Source organism: Blennius ocellaris, assembly GCF_963422515.1.
Source record: "Blennius ocellaris genome assembly, chromosome: 5".
Classification (NCBI taxonomy): domain Eukaryota; kingdom Metazoa; phylum Chordata; class Actinopteri; order Blenniiformes; family Blenniidae; genus Blennius; species Blennius ocellaris.
Genome location: NC_137654.1, coordinates 19,231,447 through 19,249,439, shown reverse-complemented (window position 1 = coordinate 19,249,439; position 17,993 = coordinate 19,231,447). Strand labels below are relative to the sequence as shown.

The window sequence follows — 17,993 nt, the reverse complement described above, 5'->3', positions numbered from 1 at the left end:
CCTAATTTACTGCCTCTAATCAAACTGAAATTAGTGTCCATCAAATGCAAATTTAATTCATCATCATTTTCTAATTTATGTCTATTCTCTCAAAGCTTATTTCCTCTTCAGTTAGGAAATATGTAATTGCATAGTTTTTTTTGTTGTTGTTTTTTTTTTTATTAAACTACAAGATTACTGGGGGGGAAATGAGTTTGGGAAACTGGCTGGCTGTGACAGTGGATGCGTTGCAATGTGTGCAAACTTACAGTCTCATTCTTGGTGCTGAAGACGGGCATGGCCACCGTGGTCATCAAAACCGGACCCTGACCGTCGTCCAGCTGAGTCAGTCACGTGACATGAAAATGAAAAGACAGCAAATGAGAGGGCACGAAAACAAAGGAAGAAAGAGGAAGGGGAAAAAAAAGGACGCTCATGATGAAACATTGTTGTTAAAGAGTTGCAGTCGTAGTGTAACTGCTTGGCGTCATGCATATTATATGAAACATCTTGCCTCGTCACACATTGGAGTGATTTCTCCAAACTGCATTTCTTAAGTAGTGAACTTTATAGGACTTCTTCAGCAGACATAGTCATATTATCTTCTTGAGGGACCTACAAAACTTCCATGACATGTTTTATTCATGTTTATTATTTGCTTTAAAATGTGTTCAATCACAGGCTGCCTTTGATCTCTTGCAGAATAAGCTTATCCGAAGGCAGTGCTTCTAGTTTGGATCCGGGTATCTTTCCTCTCCAAAGACTGCTGGAATAATTAGGATATTTATCTTTCCAGTGGCTGTCTGTATCAGATGATGATATCCATTAGAGATGAAAGCCCCACACGGTTACAAGGAGACTGGAGGAACGCTTCATTCTTCATAAGAATTGGTCTGACCTTGTCCTCTTTTAAATGCTGCAGGTTTCTTCATGTCAGTCACTTGTACAGTTTATATTCACATTGCAATGCTGAGTTGGAAAATAACTCAAGTGAATGGCAGAGCTAAATTTACTGGGACATTCAGATTTTTCTCTCACTCGAATAGACAAACAAGTACTTTGTTGGCTTGTTCGGGACCAACTTGAATATAAAATTCAAACATTAGTACTTCTCCCTCGGATCGAATACTTTTAGCCACTTCACTGAACATCTTACCTTCTTACATTCTCCGGTGTCTTCCCCCTACTCTTTTACAACCAGTAATTGTAGATAATGGCATGAGAGCGTTTGTAGCCATTCACTTTTCCTCTGGGGAGGAAAAGTGAACACTGGGGAAAGGGAAATTGGTGACCCGAGTTCAGATGGCTGGTAATAGAAATCCAGAGCGCAGTATAGGACATCAAAGACAGATCAAAGCACTCATAAGTACAGCTTCTGCAACAATGGACAGCCTGGCTGCTGGAAGATGTGATCGATCACAGTGCAGGAGAAACAAGCAGACCCTCATCTAAAAATACACAATCTTTCTCCAAGTATGGATCATATATCACTGATCTGTAAATGTATGGACTGTTTTATGGTGTGTGTCTATATGATTGTATTGAATGTGTACTGTTTGCCCATGAACTGTAATCTCTGATACAATATTTTCAGTGGAAGTGCATCTGGTGAAAATCAAGTACGGCCAGCTGCTCTGGGGAATTACATACAGTAATTAAGCAGGTTGCAGAGTCACATAGAGAAAAGGAGATCACAACTGCAGCTCACTTAGCAAGGAAAAGACCTTAAAACATCTACTTCATTGTTTGCGGACCAGGCCAGAAACAGCATTGCTTCCACAGGTCTATGTCCCCCTGTCCCTATGGGCGTGCTCCATATCTCAAATTTTCTTTTTCAGACCTAAAGCACAAGGTCAGATCTCAACACACATTTGGAGCACATTTGTCTCATCATTGCCTGTTTGAATCAGTCAAGGTAAAAGAGCTGTGCAAGTGCTTTCCAATGCTGTGGGTCAGAGAACGAGGAAGAAGGCCACTGGGTTTGAATGCTGTTGGCACCCCACTATAACAAATATTCACAGATTTAATTCCCCTCGGAGGGATCACACACACCCCTGCCCTATGCTTTGTGTGTCTTAGTACTGATGATCTAGGTTGCAGTGACAAATTATATACTGGCAGACGAAGTGGTCACCCTTGTTTCTTCGGAGAGCAAGTTAAATGATGTTGGTGTGTAAGCTGATGCTAACCCTTCCCCACGTGAGCACCTATGGGAGAACTAAAAAAAGACCCCATGGCTAATAAAGCTGGCACAGATCCCACACACGCGTCTCACTGCACAGGTGTACAGGGATTATCTACGAAAGCTCTCAATTACCTCGATCAATATTAACACTTTTGCTTTGAATTAGTGGAGTTTATATTCATCCATCCTGACATTTTGAACAGCTCACAACTTCAATTCATCATCAAAAGGTAATCAACTGCGCAAAGCCTTCCCTTTTTTCTGTCTTCATGCTTAATCAAGTATCAATCTTCTTCTTTGAACCTCTGAGCAGAAACCCTCCGCTCATCCCCACAGTGTCTTTTTTTTTTACATCCATCCAATGCTCACTGACATCCCTTTCCTTCAAATATCTTCCATTCTCCCACTATATTCCTCCCCACATTTGTCCTCAAATACCTTCCTATGTACACCCCCCCCCCCCCCCCCCCCCTCCCCCCGTCTCCCTCACATCTTCCCTGTGCTCCAGTGTCAGTTCATCTGACAGAGTGGGAAACAAAGCCAAATGAGCCAGAGAATGATGGATGAAGCTGGTGAGACTGAGAAGAGGGGCAAGAGGGAGGGAGAGAGGAGAGCACAGGTGGATGGAAAGAGCATCAAAAACAAGAGGAGGAGAAAAGGTAACTGAGGGGGATTATTGGGTTGCAGTGAGAGGGATTTGGAGGATAGAAAAACGACAGCATCCCTGGACATATATCAGTCCCAGAACACAAATCCAAAAAAGCTAACGAAAATCCAAGCAGTTCTGCTCACTGTTGTCAAACACTATCATCATGCACTTTTACTCATAAGAAGCTAAGTTTTCTCAATGTGTGTGTGCGTTTTCACCCAGGACATAACAGTGATGGGGTGATTACATATGCCGAAGCAGCGCAGATTCTCAGTTAATCCCAATTATCATGTCTGAAAATATGATATCCATATCAGTTTCCTGGCGAGCTGTTTCGATGTCAATCAGCTCGGATCTATCACTAACAGCAATATGTCAGACATATGGCCTGCCAGCTGTTTAATGCAACGGCTCCGTGCCCGGCTCACACTCGTGGGGAGGCAGAACACTCTTTTGTTCCACCAGCATCGCTGTTATGAGCACAGAGCTGCTTATCTCAACCCACATATGATTCATAAATCACTGAAAAATAAAACGCTGAAATGATAGAAAGGCATCAGAACAGATCATCCCGGCAGTCATTATGGACTATTGGATTTTCACCCAGAAGATGACAAAACAGCTTATTCTGGAGAATTCCACCAAAACAAATATCACTGGCAATCTTGTTTTCACACCAAAGTCACACAGGCCAAAGAGCAAAATGTAGCATCACATTTACACGATAGACACTGCCAGCCCGGGAGACACTGGCAAAGGACGGCTAACATAAAATCACCACTGACGAATGAGTGTGCGCATGTTTAATCTGACGTGCAAAGGAGAGTGATCAACAGAACCAACAACAACCAAGATGCATGGCTTTAGTCAGGAGCTTCACAAATAACATACAACACCGACACAAACATACATTAAAAAAAAGCCATGGTCTAATACGAGTAACAAGTTCACCCCCAAATAAATCCCTTCATCTCACAAATATCAGAAACTCAAACGCACATGCATGGGAAATGCATATGAACACACAGCAGCCCTAAGCACAGCACAATACAGCGATGGCCTCCAACCAGAATTACCTTTTGTGCTTGGGGGAGCTAGAAAGAACAGATTTAGGAGGAGCAGGAGGAGGGGGAGGGGGAGAGAAAGGGTCAGTATATTTGTGGGTGACAGTCAGAAAGCCTTTCAGTGCATTTCACACCAAATAAGGGATGCATAAAATCCTCTGATACTGCCTTTGACTGCTTAAAACAGTGACTGTGTCAAGAGAGCAGGGATTTACGTCCAGAAGGGCTACTGCGAAAGAAACAGCGATTGGAGTTAGGGCAGTGTTGAACACATGTACTAACTATAACAAATGGAAGTGGATAATGAAGACAAAGACACACTAAAGGGTAAAACATGAGGGATATGAAGAATATTGCAGAAAGTAAAAGTCCATTTTCAAGTAAGGTAAGGCTGATAGCCTAGAGGTATCCCTGCTAAAAGGCAGTCTTCGTTGCCACTTTCCACTATTTAAACTCTCAATCACTTCATCTAAACAGATGTAGTAGCGAACCAATGGCTGCTTTTCTCACTCTATGGCAAAATAAAATAACCTGAGGGAAAAAAAGGACCATTGTGCATGCGTCAATAGGATAGTACATTGTGTGTAGATTATGGACTGCAGAGGTTTCCCTTGAGGTCAGTTATTATCCTTCAGGGTGTTTTAGAGATAATAGTGCATGAATCAACTATAAAGAGTATGACGGATTCCCAAAATTCTGTGCATTGTGAAACATTTCAATGCGAATTAAATGTATCATTACCACCGTGTATTTTGTGTATTAGAGTGAGTTGGGACATGGTACAATGTTAAGACATCAAAGTAACTCGGTAATGTTCTACTCACACTACAAAACTGGCAAACACACAAGAGAGGTTCATTAACTTAATGGCTCCATCTGCCGCACACGCACGCACGCGTGCACGCACACACACACGCACGCACACGCACGCACACGCACGCACACGCACGCACACACACCATCAACAGCACTAACACCCTCAACACACACACACACCTCCGAATTCCAACCTTCACAACTTGGGCTTTGTACGTTTAAAAACAGGTCCAAATGTAGCACTGCCTGCACACACAACACTGATGTACTAATCGGACAATTTAGGCCGTGCACTAGGACACACACTATTTATTTTAACATGTTTGCTTCCATGAAGGTCAGGCATCTCTCAAAGATCACACAAACTATGGGAGAGAGTTTTTGCTCATTGGTTAACACACAAAGAACACTGTACATCTGTAAACACCTGCATTGTTGATAATTGCATCTGTTTTAACACACTTGAGAAAGAGGTGCAAATCAGCTCAACCTTTAGGATGGATGATGCTCCATCCAAACACTCCATGTCCATTGAAAGCAAACAAACAGGGAAGCGATACAATTCCCAACCACTTGGGTTAGGATTGGGTCTGCCTGCTGTGCGATTCTAAGTAAATCCAAGAAAATGCGGTCTAATCACGTGAGCATGCAATTTATCAATCCTTATACAATCTCTTTATAAATCAGACCGTGACGATCTAATCTTCATCCTGATCCAAACCCAGAACTTAACCCAGTTGTAACTAGAGCCGTAAAACCACTAATTCACTCGTATCAATATTAAAGCTGGTATGTGCCCCTTTATTTCTGACACCATCAGGAAGTTCCTACCGCTGTAGTGTGCTTCCTGTTTCCAAACAATTACCAACTCAGTCTCTGTGATTGGCAAGGACATGTGTGAAAATGGTCAAATCAACTCACCGTGCTGTCGATATAGGCCTCCGTCCAAACTGTGTCGTGCTCCCGGTCAATCACTTTGGGGCGACTCAGCACATGCAGGTACTCCATCACATTCTCCTGTACATCTGCCAATGTTGAAATCTGAGTGAAGTAACCTGTAAAGAACAGAGAGAAACAGAAATGGAATCAAAGAAAAGGTTATTTCAAAAAATAAAGTACATTAAATTTTACAAAGACCCATTAGCTGCAAGCTTCACTCTTCCAAGTACATTTCAATGTACCTTTAACCTTTGGACAGAAAATGTGAAGCAACAAACATTTGTATTCCTAAATAAATTATAATTAATAGCAATAAGACAAATTAATGGTGGACAGTGGTCTTATACAGGTTAATGAAGTTCCCTAACCTGTACAATACTGCAGGTCCCTAATGCTCTAAATGCTCCCCGGGCCAAGCACAGTAGCAGTCTCACGACTACTTGTCCTTCCTGTTTGTATTGTACTTTTATGTATAACGATAACTGTGTCAATTAATTGACTTATTAATTATTGCTAGCCAGGTCTTGTGAAACAGATCCATATCTGTTTGATGCTTTAATTCTGCTGAAATAAAAGTGACATGAATACAGAAAGAAAGAAATATCACACAAATTAGGCCTCATTTGTTCCAATCAATTTCAAATTGAGCATGACTATGTTCCTAATGCAGTTTCTGCTTTTTTAAAACTGTATGTATCAGTTTGGAGTCAAGAAAGTCTCCTCCAAGCTTTTGCGATCACTTAATTTGTCCAGATAACATCTGGAAAACAGTACAGAAGGCTGCTGATATTCCCTTGATGAGGCAGATGCAAACTTCGATAGATGTAATCGCAAAAGAAGCCCCGCCAACAATGTTCTAGGGACCAAAAACCAGCATGGGTTTGAGAATCCTTAAGTGGTATGTAAATGTAATGTAAAATCTGCCTCAGCTAAACTAAATGTGATGCCATTTCCTGCAACGATAATGCTGCTATTATGATGCTAATGTGCATGTGGAGCAGGGACTATACCGTTATCTCAGCGGGGGGGCGGAGGAGGGTGAGGAAGAGAGAAAAGCAGGATGAGGACGAGAAGTGACTAAGTGAATATGACAAGAGAGAGACCACCACATTTCCACCCAGCCATAAAAGCTGAAAACTGCCTCCATCACGAGGTGGTCAAGCAGAAAATCAGAGCTGGAGGAAATAGATTTTAGGGTCGTCGTTCCCTGCAAGAACCTCTACGTGGCCTGGAGAATAGAGCTGGTGTCTAGACACCCATGAGCAATGTTAGGTAAGTCTCCTATCGGGGAATACAAGAGAAATAGTAGATACTAACATCTCATATTCAACACAAATGTGTCACAGATTCAAATCATGTGATTACTTCAGGGTCAAAATTTAGAACAATGCCGTTGACTCTGAACTTGACCTGGAAGTGAACCTTGAGGGACTCCTTCTTTTCACCCACTCAAAAGCATTTGGATCTGGCTATTATTCAAGCAGACAGTGCAGTGACAACACACACGCAGACACACAAAGCAAGCTGTGTCAGTGTAACTGCATCGTTCATCACGGCAGAGAGTCGGGAGTGACTGCTCCCTCTGGGAGGCTGAGGGCGTCCTTGGGGCTTAGCCACCGGGGCCAGGGAGATGAGCTGTAGAGAGAAATATGAATGCCGGCTGCCTGCATGACAGGGTACACCTGTTGCACATGCAGGCCAGTCACAGCGGAGTCTCATTGGGGCGAGGGCATCGATACATCTTCAAAGGACCTTGGCTCGGGTCAGATGTAAGCAAAAAATACCAAACAAGGTGTCCTGATGCCTGAGCATAATGAATGAGCTGGAAAAGAAAACGTGTCATGATGAAAGTAAAAAAAAAGAAAAATGTAAGTGGGTGTTTTATTGTTCGAGTCAAATATGGTCCTGAATGTGGTGCACACCACTCCAGCTGTTACTCTTCAGATCATTTTAAACACGTGATTTGTACGTATTTCACTTGCATTACATTCGGCTCTAAAAGACTGTGTTCAAAAATATAACAGTTTTAAAATTATTCCCCTATCACATGGGTGTCAAGCATCAGGTTTGTGGGCCAAAACCAGCCCATAAGAGGCTCCAATCCGGCCCACAGAACCACCAAGCAAAGTGTAGAAATTTCAAAGGAAAATACATTTTTCCAACAAATTTCTTGCACAATGCAACCCTGAGCCCTGAGCTGATATGTTGCTGATGCTGCCATGAAAGCTAACTGCCTCATTGCAAATGGGCACAAGTCACGTTGTCAGATTGAGTTTGTACAATCAAGCATAATGGAACAGCTATAGGAGATATTTTTTGGGCATTTCACTGAAATTTGCACCAGTAGGTGTCATTAAAATTAATTTCCTGTAGTATTTCTTTGCTTTTGTGAAAATATAAACATATTCACTAAGTAAACTCTGTACGACGACAAAGAAAATCTTCAAAGTTTCAATTTAGAGGTTGTTATGGCACTATTTCACAAACATGGCTAACGCAGATAAAAATGGACTGTATGTGGCCCCTTAACTAAAATGTGTTTGACATCCCTGATCTGTCATGAGTTTTCATAGTATAAAAAATTATCATACATGTGTAATTGAAATTTCTTTTTCAAATATAAAGGAAAAAGAATGAAAATGTATAAATGAGAAATATCAATGTTGATGTAGGGAATTGGTAGTTACCTCCTAGTTTCTGTATTTATTGCTGAGAAAACCCGTCTGATTTGCCAATCAACAAAACCATCCTGTGAAACCTGACAAACCTGAGTGCTACCTCCTGTGCCGAGTCCAAATTTAGCTTCTGGAAGTCGACAAACAACATGGGCAGAGATACTGTAGTACTTCATGTTGACTGGAACGTGCAGTCTCTATCTGAATACAATTTAAGACAACAGGAAGTTGCCGGGGACAGATTCCACGAACATGACGTGCTTGTCTTTGGTAGCAAAAGCATTTAAAGTAAAAGTGATTAAAAAAAATACTGTTGCGATTTGGAGGAGAGAAGCTGAACCTAACAAGCAAAGAGAAGGCTGTTCTGTAGGAATGTTGCAGACAGGAGAGGATGAAGCTGTCACAAGTCTGATTCATCATCCGGCAGACGAACATGCACACTTATGAAGCATCGCACACACACCCACACACACCCACGCACGCACACGCACACACACACACACACACACACACACACACACACACACACACACACACACACACACACACACACACACACACACACACACACACACACACACACACACACACACACACACACACACTTTGTGTGACCTGTGGCATGCCCGTCTTATCTCCTGCAGCCTGAGGAAATGGAGCCAGACTGTCTCTGTCACCTCGCTCCCAGCTAAATATAGAGCCCGGAGGAAAAGAGCTCTACGTACTGGGACAAGCATGACCACGACACAAAGCGGGTAGAAAGCGGTGTATCCTGGTATTTGGTGATGTATTTGTATTTCAAGCTTAGAGGAAGATGAAGTAACGTGACATGGCAACAGGAAGCAGCTGCCTGCTGTCACATTGTCGTGCTAATGCTGATGCCCACTGAGTAACACGTCGATGCTACTGCATGCACACACGGAGACACACTTGCCAAAAAACCCCAAACAAATCCACAGCTACAAATGTGTTAATTTTCAACTGGCTGACAGCAGAGACCTGCAACCCCTCTCTGCAAAAACAGATAGTCTATGAGTGTATTATGAGATCATACCTTTGTTAGCACATGCCATCCATTTCAGATTATCGGCGAAGGCTGACTCTCGACCAATCAGGTAGGGGAATATGCGGACCTATGGAGAGAAAATAAGATAGCTTCTGTCATTCATTTTAATCACATTTTGATAGAGGCCAGCGGACTACCACCAAGGAGATAACAGAGTCGAAGCGAGAGCGCTCATTCTGTATCTGGCAGTGATTAGCACATCCTTGCTACTGGTTTAATACAGTCAGTTATTGGATGACGGGAGTCTTAAATGTTTCCATGAGATTTTATTTAAAGTTTTAATCATCTAGTTTTTTTGTTGTTGTTGTTTTTTATCAACTGAGTAAACTGGAGAAAGGCGAATACACAATTAACATAAGTGCATCAGAGAAGCTGCAATCACAATGGACAGGAAAATTGTTGATTTACAAAAAAAAAAAAAAAAAAATAGCAAGCTTTATATGCTCAATCCAGGCAATCTTCTAATCTCTCTCCTGCCAAACCAATTTTTGCCCAGCAGTGTTTGGTTGGCGAGAGCAGCAGGTGTAGTTGGCGTGTCTGTGTGCGTGTGCATGCACGTGCGTGTGTGTGTGTGTGTGTGTGTGTGTGTGTGAGAGAGACATCGTGGCCAGATTGGACCAGATGTAAGCCTCTGGGGGCACAGCTGCCATCACTACCATGCCTGCATTTTCCACTGCCTCCATTCAACCTGACAGCATGTGTCTGTGTGTGTGCACCTATAGATGTGCACGCATAACATTTTTGATGAGTGTGCTCAAAAGAAATATAATCACAGATCATAATTTTAGCCTTTTTTTTTAATGCATTCAATTACTCTTACTTCATTGCATGTCATTCAATAACTCCTCCACATCTAATTGTAGGCTTTCATGTTAACTCTGAATATTGTTGGTCATTTGTCGAGTATAATATGCTTCTTCAGAATGATAAAAAAAAATTGCAGGGCTGTCATTTTACGAAGACAGTATTATCTAGACCATAATCATCCACTATTCATGCGAACCCAGACATTTGTATGACAATGACAGAATGACAAGAAAACAGGACTGAACAGATAGGATCATAACAGCTCCATGTCGGAATTACAGGGAAGAAATTCCACTATGGGATTGCCTTTTTGTGCTTGTGTGTTTTTCTTTATTGAAAGCTAAACTATAGCAGGTTGCTCATTAAATATAGAAGAGGCCCACTGCTGAGTTAAGTACAGCTGAGGTAAAAACTAGTCGGGGCTCCAGCCACAACATGCAATCTTTAATATACTTGAGTGAACACATTTTGCACGTGCAGCAATGAAAATATGCATATGCAGGAGAATATGAGCCATATAAGTGTCCACAGGCATAAAGATCCATGATCTGAGATGTAATGTTCTTACGCTGATGTTTCTATCTGTGACATCGTTTTAAGATCGTCAGAACATGCATGAAAATGTACTTTTGTTTATGCACTTCTTGCTAAGTATAAAGCTCTCAACTCAATCATTTATTCAGGTCACTGCATGAAGCCATACATACATGTTCAATGCCTTTAAGTACCTTTTAGTGGCGACATATGTAGGAACAGCAAACTCCTTGTTGTGCTGCATCTGGCCTCATATATTATAAAGTGCGAGCTAAAACCACATAATTGTCACAAAAGTCCAGCTGATCTTACAAGTAGGACAATGTCAGTTTATTTATTCCAAAACATATCAAGTGAGCCTGAATTTTATTATGCAGAGTCAAAGTGAAGTAAATATTGAACTCTGTTGTATATGGAGTCTTTTTGAATACTGGATGAAGAAGATTTCATCTAATTAAAGTCCAATAAAAGTCCAAAAAACTGCTTAGTTATGTCTTTTATATCAAATATAGCAGTATAACTTTAACTTTATCAATTGTTAACACACCTTTCTTGGATTTAAATTCCTGACAGAGTTATACACAAGTTCTTCAGACTTTAGGAAATCAGAGGACACAGATAACCTTCTGCCACAATTAAGTTAGCCACTGCGTTTATTTCTCCTTCACAAACACATCTTGTTAATCGATCTTTTGGCTCCTTTAATGAAATTTCTTATCTCAAAGTCTGCCTTTGTTCTACCATCACTAAAGGCTGGTGACCCAGCACTTCTAAATGATTACAGGCTGAACTCTGAAGAGTCCTGGCAATGTTTTCATGAGCTGTCAACTTCTAATCGCTTTATTTTTTTTTTCTTTAATGCCAGGCTTTATCTGAAAATCAAAGTTGCATTATCAAGCAAAATTTCGCAAAAGCAGTTTGAGGTGTGTGTGTGTGTGTATGTGGGTTTACAAGGGCAAAAGGCTATTTGAATACAGCTTTGGTGAAATACTTATGAATTTGTAAACAGTGTATTTGGGCCTGGAGGTAAATTCCCAGCTTTCATTTGTAATTCTCTTACAGCAGCCACTTACAGCCATTCACTGGAAGACTTGTCGAGTGACTTTCTTATCAAACAACCAGGCAGAAATGTGCAAAATAACATTTGAAATAAGGTTGGGAAGCTTTAGAAAGTAATTGGAATCTCTTTTTATTGCCGGAACAACAGCAATAATGCTGGCAAGGGCCGAGCTCGGCTGCCTTGTGACAAAAACAATGCAGGCACGGACAATGTTGTATGTAGGTCAGTGTATCAACCTCCTGACGGTGAGAGATGTCCATGCACCTTTTAATGGCCAAAAGATGTCCAGGTTAACCTGGTTTCTCTGCAACACTGCCCATAGTTGTGAACAGAGGGACGTCAAAGGGTTGTGCGCAGCTATTTTGACCCAGTCGCTCATTTTCAAATTAAAAAAACGATCAAATCACTGCAGCCTTTAAGATATTAACTCCAAAAAACCTGCAAATACAACAATACTGAAATGAATGCAATATTTAATTGAATCCAATTGCATTCAGAGGCTAAAAGCCAAATGAACAAATATCTTTTAATTCATTTGTGCGTAGTCATAAAATTCAACTTTGCGAAAGAGGGAACAGCGACAGACGACTTTCCATCAGTGCAGGCAATGTCTAATTTATGTACAAAGAAAAGCCAGGTTTGTGTGCCTGAGGGAAGTATGCACGCCAAACATAAACAATCTGAGAACAGATTAGATGCAGGAAACTAGACACACACACACACACACACACACACACACACACACACACACACACACACACACACACACACACACACACACACACACACACACACACACACACACACACACACACACACACGCATGTGTGTGACTGATGGAAATTGGCACCACCACACACTGGTTTTACTCAGCTTTCATCGGAGGGGGCACTATCACTCTAATCAATGCCATATGTTTTCAGTTTTCCTGTTCCAGTGTAACACACTTCAGTAGGTGGGGAGGGTTATTGATTTGCCACGGCCAATTATTTCCATTACGATTGTTCACATGTCAAAAAATGCATTTTTCTTTTTTTTTTTTTAAGAAAGAAAATACTTTCAGGGGCTTTTTATATGATCCTACATTGAATAAAAACACATTCAAATTTGTTACATACAAAGTGTGGTTATGGAAAATTTACAGAAATATTCAAGTGTATCCGTGAAGTTTTAAAGTGTTTAATCAGTTCTTTTTATGACAATAAAGTATCTTTTTTAACACTACTTTAGAGTGCATACCATCAGCTTACAGATGTTCAGTAAGTTATTTGCATTATTATTAATTTTTAAGCCTGTCTGTACACCCAGTGTGGGGTTCTTTGCTGGTGAAGCTGTGAGGCTGGTTTGAAGGAAGCCATTAAAAAAAGCAGTGGAGGTAGGGAGGAGAGAGAGAGAGAGAGAGAGAGAGAGAGAGAGAGAGAGAGAGAGAGAGAGAGAGAGAGAGAGAGAGAGAGAGAGAGAGAGAGAGAGAGAGAGAGAGAGAGAGAGAGAGTGACAGAGACTGAAGACTTCTATTATCAGCAGGGTTTCTTCTAAATGGAAGTATCTCACAGCCTCGTCGCCTCTCCGCTCACTGCCGTTCAGCCTTGAGGCAGGGGCTGGTGGGGGGGTGGGTTGGTGGGTGGTGGGGGTCTTAATATAGACCATGGCAGAAATACACAAACTCAACCTTAATGTGACGTTGGCAGTCACTAAAAAGCACACTTACAGACACAGACACCCAAAGTGTGTTTAAATCAAATTAAAGAATAAAACAATATCAACGTTTGTACAGTTCAACAGCCACCCTTCTTTTACACTCCTTACATATGGAAAAGTATTTGCTGTATGACGAGAATGTTTAAGTTACTTACGGTATATACACTCACCAACATTGCCAGGTGAGAAATCAGTGATGAGGCGATTGCAAACTATCTTATTTTCTAGGAAAAGCATCTAAAAAAAAAAAACACTCCACAAATTAAATCAATCCATGTGTTTAGATAAACACATTCAAGACGGCAACTCACACTGAGTTTACACTAACATGTCTGTCCTGACTACCAATAATCTAATAATAGATAAGAATGTAATAGTGTAATAATGTAATTATTGACTTTTGTCAATGGAATAAAGCCCAAAATGTAATAACTTGCCAATAATGTAATAAGCTATTTGATAATATTTTTATTATGTTTATATTTATTTATTACATGGTTATTCTAACATTCTGGCATTGAAAACTATTTCAGAATATATGTGAGTTTAGCCAATAATGTAAATACAATAGAATTTCTTGAATGTTTTTTTTTTTTGGGGGGGGGGCAAGTTCTCTGCAGATTTCCTTTCTCAGATAGGTATCGGGGTTGGTATAATCATCATATTCACGATTCAACACTCACTCTCAATTATGGTGGTAAAAATTAGGATACCATTTTGTTGCATTGTTGGTCATTACAAGAGGCCTAAACATGCTCATTGTTCACTTGTTACAACCATTCACACAATAATTATTCAGCCTTTTCTGGGTGTATTAAATGTTTATATGGTTAAATGTAGTGTGTAAATATGACTATACACTTAGCAGCAGTGACTATCACTTCTTGGTTCACTTGCATGCATTGATGGTTGGGTTGATCGCCTGTGGCCAGCGTCACACGAGACACTTCCGTCCACAACCTTTGAAGTGCGAAGACCCCGTGGGCTTTTTTTTTACCAGGAAAAATGACCTTACGATAACCCCTTTTTTCTCACATTGACTCTTCTCCCCTTCTGTTTCATTTCAGGGCCTGTCAGAGGAGCACCCCAATTACCTTGAGAGACAGCAGAGAGACAGCTCTGACCTTTGGGACGGGGCCTTACTTAACTCGGTTTCAAAGCAGTCTGAGAGGACCTCATACAGGCCAAGCTCTCCACCCCCAGCTCGTCAAAAACTTCCTCTAACAACTCAAATAATATTATCTGCCAAAAAACATACAAAACAACACGACACAACAAGAAAAATGGTTTTATTTTATGGAGAAAGTAACTCTGCATGAACAAACTCTGAATAACTGAATTTAAATGGAATAATAAAAAAAATGAATTAATTAGTTTGAAACTAAATTTCAGTCAATGGAAACAGAATATAATAGAATTTAAATAATTTGCTATGAAACTTAATTTAATCCTCAAAGAGAAGGCGTTAAAATGCAGTTTTCAAATTTGAATTTCATTACGTGAAGCTGGAATACGGTTGTAGTGCTCCGGATATCAAGAAAGAGCAAATGAAACTTTTTCCAAATCTTTATTGGATTTGTGAAAGTTGAAAATCATAATTCTTTTTTTGCCCTTCGAAAGCAGATAAAGTTGTGCCAAGAGATTCCTGCTGCATGTAAAGTGACTATTGCACATGCAAGCACTTATCCTTCATTAAAGACATGTGCAGATCTGATTTGTTCCTCTATTTGTACAAAAAGAAATTAAATCTGCCTTTGATTGCTCTTCCTCGGTGTCCTGAAAGTCAGCTTCAATATAACTCCATTTCATGAAATGAAATTGTTTTGTGATATCCGCATTTTACGCTTCGCTGCAATTTCGTGTCTTCTTTTATCTATTTCAAAGTGTGAGCTACAATTTAAAATTGAGACAAATTGAATGTCAAACTAGTACAAATCAATTCAAATGTACTGTATTCAATTTCAGATTTTTAAAATTCAAGAGGAAACACAACATTTGTTTCATGTTATTTCAGTGTTTGATATTGATATAATACCCAACAAATCACCACTCTTACTAATTTCATCAGTGGATTGCTGTATTTTTAATATATGGTAATGAGATTATTTGTATTCCTTTCCAGTTTGATTGACTTTCAATAACACTGAGATCAACAGCCCATTCTCAACATCAAGTTTAAAAAGTCATTTGTAGCCACAGGAGGGCATAAGACCACAGCTGTGTGCTGGTCATCAAAGAATGCACAATGTATTTAGCAGTTAATAAAGCTGTGCGTAAAGGAAATGGAGCACTGATTGGAGTAAAATATATGTTCAGGATAATATGAATACATTACCTTCCTGTCTGGCCAGTTGTACTTGGCAAAGATGGTATCATACGTATCCACTGCCCCATCTGTCACCAGCATAATGGCCTGGCTACACTCACTGCCCCTCCCAGTCTCATTGAACTGGAAAGAGAGAGAGAGAGAGAGAGAGAGAGAGAGAGAGAGAGAGAGAGAGAGAGAGAGAGAGAGAGAGAGAGAGAGAGAGAGAGAGAGAGAGAGAGAGAGAGAGAGAGAGAGAGAAAGAGAGAGAGATAAAGACACCACATGTGGACAAAAAAACAAACCAATGTTCCTTTCTGTGCATTTAAGTGAAACTGCTTTTTGCCTGTCGAGTTTGATTCCTACTGGAGTCTGTAACATATCTTTACATGTTTCTCATTGCATCAGGAAAGCTAACGGCAAGTTAATGGAATAACATCAGCATGCCTCCTACCAAACACACGCATGTATGCACGCACACACACACGCACGCACACACTAAAACAACATATCCCGTGAGAGTACATTACCAACACTGAATTACTCAAAAAAGTCATGAGGCAGCATGCCACTTAAATGCATCTGCATGTAGTTGAAGTATATACACTTAAAAAGAAACACGTCTGTGTCTGTGTGTTTGATTAATGACTTGTTTGTAATGAGGAGATGTTCAAGCAGGAGCCTGAGTCATCAAGTGCCTTGTTTACTTGGTTTTTGCATGATTCTGTTTATTTACAAATTAATTACAGCCCTAATTAATTTTGTGCATCAAACTGATGCGTACGAGCGCGCGCACGTGAGGTCGAGTGTGTCTCAGTGTGTGCGCGTGTGGGTAATCATGCATAAGAGTGTTACTTACGTCACTGAGAAGATTGAAGGCCTCAGTCAGGGCTATGTCTAACATACCAATGCCTTGAGCAAACAGCTTGTTGAGATGTTCCCTGAAATGCTGGGGAATGAAATTTTGGGAGATAACGTTATGATCGTGGTGATGTATAAGGGCAGAGAGCGAGTGAAAGAAAAAAAACATCCAACATGATCAGACTTACTTGATTTTAATAACGGAAAAAAAATAACACAGGGTAATGATGATGAACACATATTTGATCATAACAGAGATAATAGCATTTCAACAAATTTGCTTTAGCATCATTTATGAGTGAATGGCGACTGTACGAGTAGTTTAATGGGCTCTTTAACTCTGCCCGCAGACAGCCGCTGACACATTATTCTGAAGTGAAATGTCACGTTCAGATCGAAAGAACTATAATGACCAATCCCCCACCCCTCCTTTTCGCTGTCAGGGGGAGCGTGTGTGTGTGTGTGTGTGTGTGCATTCAGAGGTGCGAGTGTGCTGCAAAGGGGAACATTGTCTCTCTGGCAATTAATGACACATTTGATGTTGTCAGCAACCTTACAAGTCGCATGCAAATCTCATTATTTGGAGCAGCCTTGAGGAAACACACACATGCTTTTTCCTTCACCCACATGCAAACGCGCACACGAGCACACACGCACGCACAAAGTCCATCATCCAGCCTAATCTATTTATAGATATTTGGATCCTGTTGCTTTCCCTACTGATTTTAGCATAATCCCAAGTACCTATAAAGCCATTCCCACCTACAAAGGATTGTATTTATTGTTCTTATTTTCTTGCTTTACACGCAACCTAGACCTTGTCTCCTCCTGTTTGCTTGCTGCTGGAGTCAATTTCTCCAGTCTCATGCCCCTTCTTGATGGGAGGAGGAAAGTCGCTCACATGACAGTGGGGGGTCCGGAGCAGCATAAGGCCATATCAGAGCTTGCTCACTTGAAAGCAAACACATAAAATGTGCTTGTACACAAGGTGTATACACAACACACACAAATAAACTAAAGAATAACCTCCAGCATCCCCGACAACAGCTCCCTGCGGCAAAAAACATACAACCTTTCAATAGATGTTGATAAAAAAATAATCGGTTTCGACAAAGAAGTTGTATCCTGGAGCAAAGTAAGATTTACCTACTGGGTGTGAGAGTTTGAGAGTCCTTCTGGGTTCGCATGTGAGTGATTTCTAAAAGCACAGCAGTGAACTAAAGTGTGTGTGCGTGCGGGCGTGCAAAGCTGAAAGTGCCCAATCTTTTGTGCAGCACCACAAGGCTCTGAAACGTGCCGCGGACATCAAACTCCTCAATGCGTCAGACATTGTTAATACCCATAAATCATCACAG

General features: G+C 40.7%; 1 protein-coding gene across 1 annotated transcript in view; it reads right to left on the bottom strand.

Moving 5' to 3' along the window:
* Positions 1-17,993, bottom strand: part of cacna2d3a (calcium channel, voltage-dependent, alpha 2/delta subunit 3a) — a gene marked incomplete at its 3' end in the record, with an annotated part of 114,011 nt that overhangs the window by 36,675 nt on the left and 59,343 nt on the right. Inside the window, exons 9-14 of the mRNA XM_080496749.1 lie at positions 16,637-16,726; positions 15,808-15,921; positions 9,362-9,440; positions 5,615-5,748; positions 3,890-3,907; positions 249-320 (exon numbers count right to left, since the gene is read on the bottom strand). Of these exons, the coding sequence (XP_080352875.1) occupies positions 249-320; positions 3,890-3,907; positions 5,615-5,748; positions 9,362-9,440; positions 15,808-15,921; positions 16,637-16,726 (507 nt within the window). The remainder of the gene's footprint in view (positions 1-248; positions 321-3,889; positions 3,908-5,614; positions 5,749-9,361; positions 9,441-15,807; positions 15,922-16,636; positions 16,727-17,993) is intronic.